The 11,211-nt window shown below is 44.8% G+C and overlaps 1 protein-coding gene across 3 annotated transcripts; it reads left to right on the forward strand.

The window, feature by feature from the left end:
- Window positions 1–2,026: 2,026 nt before the first annotated feature.
- Window positions 2,027–10,078, forward strand: LOC133465057 (zinc finger protein 239-like). 3 transcript variants are annotated; one of them, XM_061747450.1, is made up of 3 exons: window positions 2,027–3,277; window positions 5,667–6,383; window positions 9,821–10,078. In XM_061747450.1, exons 1-3 carry the CDS (start codon window positions 3,160–3,162, stop codon window positions 10,069–10,071), a joined length of 1,086 nt encoding a protein of 361 aa, XP_061603434.1. In that variant the 5' UTR covers window positions 2,027–3,159; the 3' UTR covers window positions 10,072–10,078. The 3 variants fall into 3 exon arrangements, with proteins under 3 accessions (XP_061603434.1, XP_061603432.1, XP_061603433.1); XM_061747448.1 differs by lacking the exon at window positions 9,821–10,078 and having other exon boundaries at window positions 2,043–3,277; window positions 5,667–7,494; XM_061747449.1 differs by lacking the exons at window positions 2,027–3,277; window positions 9,821–10,078 and adding an exon at window positions 3,310–4,736 and having other exon boundaries at window positions 5,667–7,494.
- The last annotated feature ends 1,133 nt before the right edge of the window (window positions 10,079–11,211 follow it).

Genomic DNA, 11,211 nt, shown 5'->3' on the forward strand with positions numbered 1-11,211 from the left:
TGAGGTTAGATTAAAATCATCGACCATGATGTTTGCTGATGACATTGTGATCTGCAGTGAAAGCAGGGAGCAGGTGGAGGAACAGTTGGAAAGATGGAGGCATGCACCGGAAAGCAGGGGAATGAAGATAAGAGAATATACGTGCATGAATGAGAGGGGTGGTGGGGGAAGAGTGAGGCTACAGGGAGAAGAGATAGCAAGGGTGGAGGACTTGAAATACTTGGGGTCAACCGTCCATAGCAATGGGGAGTGTGGTCAGGAAGTGAAGAAACGGGTCCAAGCAGGTTGGAACGGGTGGAGGAAGGTGGCAGGTGTGTTATGTGACACAAGAGTCTCTGCTAGTTTAGAAGACAGCGGTGAGGCCGGCCATGAAGGACGGATCGGAGACAGTGGCACTGAAGAGACGACAGGAAGCAGAGCACATGAAGATGTTGAAGTTCGCTCTCGGAGTGACCGGGTTGGATCAAATTAGAAATGAGCTCATCAGAGGGACGGCCGAGGTTCGATGTTTCGGAGACACAGTTAGAGAGAGCAGACTTGGATGGTTTGGACACGTCCAGAGGAGAGAGCTCGAGGCAAGAGAGTTCGAGGAAGACCAAAGAGAAGGTTGATGGATGTCGTGAGGGAAGACATGAGGGCAGTTGGTGTAGGAGAGGAGGATGCAGGAGATAGGACGCGCTGTGGCCACCCCCGACGGGACAAGGCCAGAGGAAAAGACCAAGTTGGAGCCGCTACAGTCCGACAATCGTTCATTCTGAATCAAGTTGGAAAGTAAAGAATAAGCAACTACAGTTGAAAAGGTGGGAAAGTATTTCAAATCCCAAGATTTTGAACCAAAGTGAAAGAAATGTTGTCGAACCATCTAAACATAGAAACAAATCAATCAATTCATATATTTGAAAGCTTCTAAATTCAAGGCTATTAAAAGGTTCATTTCGAGCACGCGTCACCAACGCGATGCCGCCGAGGAGCTAAAAACAGCTCACCAGTTATGGGAGACATTGTGATTTCCTAGGAATGTTGGAGAAGTACTCATTTGAAAATGTAAATACTTTCATACAACTCCAGTTTTGCATATTGATATTTGATTGCGACCTTGTTAAATCATTGTTGATCATTATTGTGAGAAATGATTTACAGTACATGACCGATGTCTTGGTTCCCACGGAGGAACCTTCTCAATGATTTGTCACGGTCTGTGTTTTGGTTCGGGTTGTGTTTAGTTCCGTTCCACGTTCGTCGTGCGCTCACTTAGGTATCGTGTCCACCCGTCGTCGTCAACCTAGCTCGTGTCGACCAATCGGCTCTCTCCGGCCGCTCGTGTCTTGTTCCTCGTCGTCTCGTCGATCTGTTTGGATCTAGTTTCTTTCACTCCTTGTCGGTTCGTTGTCGTTGTCAGGTGTCGCCGTCTCCGTCTGTGCTACGTCTTAGTCACCAGTCATGTCTCGTTTGCAGTTTGAAGTTTGGTCAAGTGTTTCTTTGTTACTTTGATGATCAGTTTTGGGACTTAGTTTAGTTTGCTTTTCCCAGGACCCTTGGGCCCTCGGCGTTTTTGCCTCGCCTCGCCTACCTCCCCTTCGACAACCAATCGTGACATTGTTAGTCGTAGCATCACTCAAGGTCATTTTTGAGAAAACGTGTTGATTGTAATCGTGCATCAAACTGGTCGCCCTCGGCAGTCAACAAGTCGCTCTTGCTGTCCAAACGGTTGTTGGCTCTTGATTTGCAGAATAGGCTCAAATTCATTTTGAAGACTTTCATGCTTTATCGAAATGGAGAGGCTAAACTTGAACGTGAAATGTTTTTCTGCCGAAAATATCAGATGTATTCTTCCTTCGCCTCCTTTTCATTCATATTTAGTTTTCCATAATCATTCGTATTTGGTTCCCAATATAATACAACATATTTTGTCGTCGGGTTTTTTTCCTCTGATGTAATTGAATTGAATTGTATTTATTGTTTGGGGGGGGGGGGGAATATTGCCAACTCGGTTATTGGATTGACAACAGCCTGAAGCTAAACGCGCCGACAACGAACACAGCAGCTCTGCACTCCCCAACCTTGATCGGAACATTCCGATTCTTCGGCGGTGTTCTCCAAGTCACTCATTCCTGCTGCTGATGATGCTGATGATGATGATGATGATGCTGATGATGATGATGATGATGATGATGATGATGTCGCCAACCAAAGAGGACTATCTTCTGCAACAACAAGTGCGAGCACTGGACGTGGACACCAGAATTTGGAAGCGGAAGGCGATGACTTTGGGGGAACTCTGACGTCAGAGCTCCGCCTCTCGTCACGCATGTCGTCACACACGGACAGCTGAGGGATGATGGCTTCATCGCAAATGGGGCGCGTTTCATTCAAAATGCTGACATAATGACAACACAGCCTCGTCAAAGACGTGCACAGAGTTGCTGCTCGAATTGCGTCGCTGCCCGCATATTTGCGGTATTTGCGATATTTGGGATATTCTTGGATACAAGCAGGCAGGACAACTGCTTCACCCGCTTTCCTCGCCACGCTGTCGCTTCTACATCTAACAATTCGAAACTAAAATTAGCACTTTGCCCTTGATTCACTATCAACATTGTTTAGCAATATGCAGACATTAACGTTGAAATCTTTGATAGTGTTTTGTGTCGTGTCTGAGTTTGAAATGTCCTATTGTGTAGGTGGTCTTAGAACGCACCTCGTGCCCGGGCAAAAGCAGGTTTTTTGATGTTGCTTTTGTTTGTTTGCTTTTTTGTTTTGTTTCTTTTCGCTTCTCGCATTCTGAAAACGAAATGAAAATCGCTCGAAAATTTTTTGTCTCAATGAAGTCGCCCGACATTTTCCGCCGCAAATCCACTTCCGCGTTGCCTGCCAAAATTGGAAATGTGGATTTTGAATGTGTTAGTGAACTGTAATTTGACAAATGTCAATAATAATGCTATTAAAACAACCAAACAAAATCCCCTTGTCGCCCGGGCAACTTTATGCTCTGAATTTCTGACGTTTGATGTCAAATGTTTAAAAATGTCTACTTCCGCATACGTCCATATGACGTAACCACAGGCGCTTAACGCCATTTGCCCGATTTCTTTAGCTTAGCTTAGCTTAGCTTAGCTTGAGGCGTTTGCGATCAAGCACACCGCCAAGGTTGGTGTGAAAATGTGCGCAAGAAGCGCAGCAGGCTACGAGGGCGAAGTTTGGGCAGCAAAAGAGCGACAAAGTCAACTTGTGGACGCTGTTTGCAAGATGCGGCCTCGAGTGTTGCTGCACAGAGCAGGTTCGTCCTCTTCGTTCTCTCGCCCAGTTTCGGAACTGCATTCTTCTTATTGGAATCTTATTCGGACTATTTGCGGGCACTGCTGCGTAATTTTACTCGTTTGGAAGAATGTTTGCCCTTTTCGCCTCTTGTGTGCAGGCTTTTGAACATTTGCTCATGCCAAGTGAAATCAGTCTTCAATCAGAAAATCTGCGATATACAAAGACTCAATTTGGAAAATGTATATATTAACATCCTCACACTACCGTTAAAGACATTTGAACACCATTTTTTCAAAAGTTGAACCAGTTGGAAATGTGTTTGAACGCAAAAACAAATCGCAAGCTAGCATAAAATGTCAAGAAACTGCTGTACATATTGTAGCATTCGTGTACTTGTATTTAAGAGGCGGGGCCTGATGGGCCGGCGTCTGACGTCATCAGGTCTGTTTGCCAAAGTTTGTCTGACAGTAGCCCAAACGGAATAAAAATGCAAATAAACACCTAACGCGGACTAAAAATCCTGAAACCGAATGGAATTTCCTAACCCTTTCACACGGGTAGAATATTCCTTTCCTCAAACTGATCCAAAGTCAATCGGAAGGTTTTCGGGTTGCGTTCTGTCTGCGCAAACTCTGTCTCTTCGCTAATTGCTGCCTGGTGGTTTTAACTTCCTGGCTGATGTCTTGGATGTTACTTCAGTATTTCCACATCATCTTTTCTCGTCATGACGCCATCTATTTTGTCAAAATGCACACCAAGCAACCCCACAACATGATGCTGCCACCCCTGTATTTCAAAGTTGGGAGGGTGTTCTCAGGCTTTCAAGCGTCCCTCTTTTTCCTCCAAACGTAAGCATGCTCACGAGTACCGAGCGCCGTCATTTCAGTGAACGACTCGGCCGGCGGTCCGCCTGCTAGCCCGCAAACTCGCTAGCTCGCTAGTCCGTGGACCGGCATCAGCGTCACCGCCTCATTCGGTTTTGTGTCGGGTGTGGGCCCACATAACGGAGACACTTCAGGGAACGTTTCCCGTTCATTGAACACAGCGGCACATGTTATTCAATTTTTGCAATCGGTCAACTAATTGGATCGTGTGTAAATTCCAGTCTGTCGCAGCAGCAAGCAGCTGCTCATCTATAACATTATTAGCATGCAGCTTCAAGTGTTTAAGGTATGTGTAAACTATATATACACCGGTTTCTGTATGCCCTAAAAGTATCCCTCGTCATCCGAGGTTGGTAAATTAAATGCATTAAATGCAATGAAAAGGATCATTCGAACTTACAGAAGAATCGCCCTCTACCTTTGTTGACCAGCAACACACGAACACGCTGCAGTTTGTATTCCACCTGATGTTGAAACTAAACCAGACTCTAATGTGAGACTTTAAGGGTTTGGCTGGGCTCGTACGTTTGCTTTCAAGTAAAGAAGACTTGGTCCCACCTCTTCCAACAACGGCGGGTACGAGCTTATTACTGTGTAGGTACCGATACGCCTCCAAGCTTTTGCCTCGCCGTCTGAAGAGTTAAGAAAGTAGCGAAAAATGCTACGTACGTTAGCTCTGGCTACTTTTTCATGTCATCCTCCCGGCCTGCTAAATTAGTAAGAAACAGGCTCTTAATGTTTTCTCTTGAGCTGCAACACGGTTGACGTTTGTATCGCTCATAGAAAGTGGACTAGCAACAGCAGTTAGCATGTAAACGAAATGCCCGTTCCGGTTCATGCAGGAAGTCGTGCCCAGAATTCACGCAAAGGCTCACTGGGGCTCGGAATAATGTGGATATAATAGCGCAAATTAAAATGGAGTAGATATTCTAGCCTTGTTCATTTTGAGCTGTAAATGTTTAGTGCACTTTAAATGGAAGCACAATCAGACACAGTACAGCCGCAACAAGGGGACTAGAAATAACCTTCAAAGGTAATACTTTTTTGGGGCTCTTTTTTCTAGTGTTCTGTATTAAAAGCACGTTCGTTGACACGTAAGAGAAAGTAAACCTCATGAAAATCAGTTGAGAGATGAGCAAGTTGGGATTTATTTTCTTCATGTAATAATGTAAAAGCATTGCCTTTGATGAGAACGTTGCCCCCGCCAACATGGCTGCCACATAGGCACGTCGCTTAGCGGGGTTGCTTCAGCGCGCTAGCATAAATAGTGTTCTTTCTGAGACGAATGTGGTCATAACCTTTCATCAATCACATAAGCAGTGTGCTAAGCGTAATGAAATCGTCATCGTTAGCCTAAAGTTAGCGTTTACAGCTTTAAGAAACTTACTTCACTCACGGGCAATATTAGCAGCTAACTAGCCAAATAGCTGACCGAGATGACTGTCCCTTTTCCTCAGGCCGAGGAGGTTGCAAATAGACAAAGGAGCTTCCACCCATGTGCGTTTGTCTTCTTGTGTCTTGCAGACGTCAGTGAAGGTCTTCGTCCCGAGTGGCCTCACATTAAAAAGGAAGAGGCCGGTGAAGAGCGCCACCATATTAAAGAGGAAGAGGAGGATGACGAGCTCCACCACATTAAAGAGGAGGAGCTGGAGTGCCTTTACAATAAACGGAAAGAAGAGCCTCCTCACATTAAAGAGGAGAAGTGGGAGCACTTTCACATTGAGCAGCAGCACCAGCAGATGGCCCGCATCAAAAAGGAGGAGGAGCCCCCATACGTGAAAGAGGCGGAGGAGCGTGTCACAGAGTTGCCATCGACCGGTGTCCCCCTGAAGAGGGAAGATGAAGCTCCAAGTGAGAACAGCGGAGGGGCGGAGCCTGCGAGCAGCAGCAGCAGCAGCTCGAGTCGACACGCGACAACAGAAGGTGAAGGAGACCGCCGCGGACCATCACAAGCAGACGGCCTCTTAGCTCCGCTGTCGGACGGTGACCGCGCCACGTCACACTCTCCGTATACTGAAGATGATGATGATGATGATGATGAGGCTGAATGTCATCATGAGGCAGGTCGCACAGACAAGAAACGATGGGAATGTTCTCAGTGTGGAAAAACCTTTGCTTCTAAGTGCAGTTTGAAAGTTCATATGACGACACACACTGGAGAAAAACCTTTTGCCTGCTCAGTTTGTGGTAAAAGATTCTCTCATAGCGCAAGCTTAAGAAGTCACACAAGAACCCACACGGGTGAGAAACCTTTTGCGTGCACAGTTTGCGATCAAAGATTCTCTCAGAAAACAAACCTAAGACAGCACACAAGAACACACACTGGAGAGAAACCGTTTGCCTGCTCAGTTTGTGGTAAAAGATTCTCTCATAACGCAAGCTTAAGAAGTCACACAAGAACACACACTGGTGAGAAACCGTTTGCCTGCTCAGTCTGTGGTCAAAGATTTACTTTTAATGGAAGCTTAAGAAGACACACAAGATCACACACTGGAGAGAAACCTTTTGTCTGTTCAGCTTGTGGTAAACGATTCATTGAAAAGGGAGACTTAAAAATACATACAAGAACACATACTGGGGAGAAACCTTTTGTTTGCTCAGCTTGTGGCAAAACATTCTCTGAAAAGGCACATTTAAGAATGCACACAAGAACACATACTGGTGAAAAACCTTTTTCCTGCTTAGTTTGTGGCCAAATGTTCTCTCACAAAGGAAGCTTAAAAATACACACAAGAACACACACTGGTGAGAAACCATTTGCCTGCTCAGTTTGTGGTCAAAGATTCTCTGATAATGGAAGCATGAGAAGACACACGAGAACACACACTGGCGAGAAACCTTTTCCTTGCTTAGTTTGTGGCCAAGGATTCTCTCAAAAGGGAACCTTAAAAATACACACGAGAACACACACTGGTGAGTAACATTTTGCTTGCTCAGTCTGGTCAGAGATATTCCAGTAATGATTTGTTGAAAAGACAAGTGTGCTCGTGGAAATAGTAGTGACCAATGAAGCTCTCAATGAAATTGTAGATGTTGACATTTCAGCGCGTTGAATGGATCGCAACAGGACTGCTCTGTGGTGGACTGTGTGCGGTCGGACGTTTCGCCTCTCATCTGAGCACGTGGCATCAGTTCAAGCAAAAAGGCTACATAGGACAGCGCTAACCTTGCTAAGAAAACCAGAACCAGTGCATGCCAAGACCCTGAGAATGAAATGACTTGTGTAATCTTGGAACGAATGACTGTAAAATTACATTTGAACAATCTTTTATCCTATCTCCCTTGTTGTATTTTATGTATCTTGTATTCTGTGTAAAAGCCTTCAGTGGACAAGTGTGGCCACTTAAGTGGATGCGTCTGCTTCGTCCAGTGCTTTTGTGATGTCCATATCAAATAAGCGAATAATTGATTGAAATCGACTGTGAAGAAACTGACTTTTTGTGGTAAGATGAAGAAGTGCAAATGTTGTCCTGAGTAAAATACGACTCTTCAAAGTGAGAGTAGCTCAATCTACTCGTACTAAATATCAAGTTAAAACCAGAAGTTTATATACGATATCAACGTGCCATTTTTTATTAATTTTTTGTTACTGTCTGACATGAAATCAGACTGATGCCAGAATAATGAGATGGATTTTCTGGGGGGCAAAATCCGAAGTTTCCCAACATTTCATGAGTATTTGGTAGCATTGCCGTTAAACGTGAGTGACTTGGGTCAAAGGTTTTGGACATCCTTTCATGAGCTTCTCACAATCGTTGGCAGGAGTTTTGGCCCTTTCCTCCTGACAGTAGTGGTGCAACCGAGTCGAGTTTGTAGGCCGCCTTGCTCGCACAGGACTTCCCATAAATTTTCAATCGGATTGAGATCAGGGATTTGCGATGGCCACTCCAAAACATTGTTTCCTTTAGCCACTTTCCGAGCAGTTTGGCAGTATGCTTTGGGTTCTTTTCTGTTTGGAAGAAGATTTTGTGTCCAAGCTATCACTTCCTGGCTGATGCTTCAGTATTTCCACATCATGTTCTGACCTCATGACGCCATCTATTTTGTGAAGTGCAAAAACAACCCCGCAACATGATGCTGCCGCCTCCTGTATTTCACAGTTGGGATGGTGTTCTCAGCCTTGCAAGCTTCCGTCGTCTTCCTCCAAACGTAACGATGCTCATTATGGACAAACGGCTCAATTTGCGTTTCGTAAGATCCCTGGCCGTCTTGAGAAGATGACTTTGGAAATGTCATTGGTCACAGTTACAAGTTACCCTGTTGAAAATGGATTAGTAGTGTAACTTTTTCAGTTACTTTCTGAAAGTAACATAACTAATTATGTTTTATTAGATTTTGATGCTTTTCTTAAATTTGGTTGAATGCATCTTCCGTTCACTTGTATGGAGGCAAGTGTGTTTGGCTTCAGTAAATTAGTCTACCGATTTGAACACGCATCGGTTTGTTACAAACATCAGACATGCGGTTACGGTACAAGACGTTGGTCATTTTATAATCAAGGCTTTCATAAGAAATGACTTTGTTTACCAGCACTTCAAGTATGAAAATGCCAGATTACAGGAGCGTTGGCGAAACGTCATCGTGACGTAATTCCGGTGGGTCGCTCGAAGTCCCATTCACTTTCTTTTTGGCAAAGAAACATCGTTTTTTGTGGCTCACGGCACACCAACAAACAAAAATGTCACAAAAAGTGGATACATTCATGACTATATGTACTTCCTGCCATCGAATAGAAGACCATTCATTTGTTCGTCTGTCACTATGCCTCACTGGCATAAATAGAGGAACAAAGATACATTATTTATTGTAAATATAATTTTGGTACCAATTAAGTACACACGTATATACAGTAAATGAACAGGTCATCTAAATAGGCACATTCCTCCATCTTGTGATCGGTTATCGTTTTTTTAAATTCGCTGATCGGCTCCAGAAATCCTGATCGTGTAAAGCCTAATCTAGAACAATACGTTCCGAAACGAGTCAGTGTTTAAACATTGTTTCTGTTAATGTTTGGTTGCGATCTTGTTTCCAAATAAGAATCTTTTTACACTAGACTTGTCTTTGAGTATTTAATACAACAAAATCAAAATGAAGAATACAGATTTACAAGGCTATGGTCGAAGTCGAAGTCCTCTCTGCCTTCTCTCGTGGGATCCGCAAGCCCAGTGAGCATTCCTTTCAGATATCTGTCAGTTCTCTCAGCGCCTCCTGATCAAACCGCTTCTCGGCTGTTCTCAGCCTGAATGTTATCAGTATGTCTGGTATGTATGTGTGTGTGTTAATAACATAGTGTGGTCGGTTTTAACAAAAAAAGGCTAGTGTGTGTCCTAGTGTCCTGTAAGCAGCATGCATATATATATATATATGGTAGTAACAGCGTCAATCGTATTGAAGTCAAGTTTGATTCCATGTGAAGCATAAAGCGGACGTGTCGTGATCGTAATAATTCGCACTCAGAGACGATTGATTTGTGACACGCCTCGATGGCGCCACGTCGCCGCGTGACGACGACATCGAGGAGCGAACGTCTCATTTCTACAAACGTTTCCCCTCCTCGCTCGTCGTCTCCTCGATGGGATCTGGCGGGAGGCGCGAACGTGTCGACGGGATCCAGGAGGTTGCGAACACACAAATGAGGTTCCGCCCATGTGTGTTTGTCTTCTTGTGTCTTGCAGACGTCAGTGAAGGTCTTCATCGTGAGTGCCCTCACAAAGAGGAAGAGGAGAATGAAGCGCACCACCACATGAAAGAGGAGAAGTGCGAGCACTTTCACATTGAGGAGCAGCAGCACATCAAAAAGGAGGAGGAAGAGGAGGATGTCACCGTGTTGCCATCAACTGGTGTCCCTCTGAAGAGTGAAGATGAAGGTCCAAGTGAGAACAGCGGAGGGGCGGAGCCTCCGAGCAGCGGCACCAGCTCGAGTTGACACACGACAACAGAAGGTGAAGGAGACCGCCGCGGACCATCACAAGCAGACGGCCTCTTAGCTCCGCTGTCGGACGGTGACCGCGCCACACTCTCCGTATACTGAAGATGATGATGATGATGATGAGTCTGAAGGTCATAAGACAGGTCACACAGGCAAGAAACGACGGGAATGTTCTCAGTGTGGGGACACTTTTGCTCATAAGAGAGGTTTGAAACGACACAAGAACGCACACTGGGGAGAAACCTTGTGCCTGCTCAGTTTGTGGTCAAAGATTCTCTGAACGTTCAAGTTTAAGAAGACACACGCGAACACACACTGGCGAGAAACCTTTTGCCTGCTTAGTTTGTGGCAAAGGATTCGCTCAAATGGGAAACTTAAAAATACACATGCAAACACACACTGGTGAGAAACCATTTTCCTGCTCAGCTTGTGGCAAATCATTCTCTGAAAAGGGCACATTCAAATTACACACACACTGGTGAGAAACCTTTTGCCTGCTCAGTTTGTTGTCAGAGATTCTCTCGTCAAGATTTGCTTAAAAGACAAAAGTAGCAGTAACAAATGATTCTTTCACTGAAATTGTCGCAGTTTCCTTCTCAAGGCATTGAATGGATCACAACCGGACCGTTCTGTGCGCCCTGGAAGAGGTTTTGTCCGAGCAGGCTTCTTCAGTTCTTGCATCAGACAGCTCAGACCTCGGGCTGGGTCTGTTCTATCGCACCTCGACGCATCGTCAGTCACAACTGGTGCACAATAATGACTGCAAAAGTACATTTGAACAACCTTGTGTCCTATCTCCCTTGTTGTGTCTTCTTGTATGTCATGTGCCTTCTTCAAAGCCTTCCGTGGACACTTAAAGCGATGGCATCTGCTTCGTCCAATGTTTGGGTGATGTGCATCTCAAATGAGCAAATGATTGATTGAAATCCACTGCGAACAATATTCATTTTGTTAAAGTTAGAAGTTCATTTAAAGATGACTGTGCAGTTTTCTGACTGCAAGGATGTTCACGTCAAACAAATTGCTGTTTGAGGTCATAATTCATAATTCATAATTCATAATGGCTTTTCTCCGGGCACTCCGGTTTCCTCCCACATCCCCAAAAACATGCATGCTAGGTTCATTGACAACTCTAAC

This window comes from Phyllopteryx taeniolatus, chromosome 15 (genome assembly GCF_024500385.1).
Source record: "Phyllopteryx taeniolatus isolate TA_2022b chromosome 15, UOR_Ptae_1.2, whole genome shotgun sequence".
Classification (NCBI taxonomy): domain Eukaryota; kingdom Metazoa; phylum Chordata; class Actinopteri; order Syngnathiformes; family Syngnathidae; genus Phyllopteryx; species Phyllopteryx taeniolatus.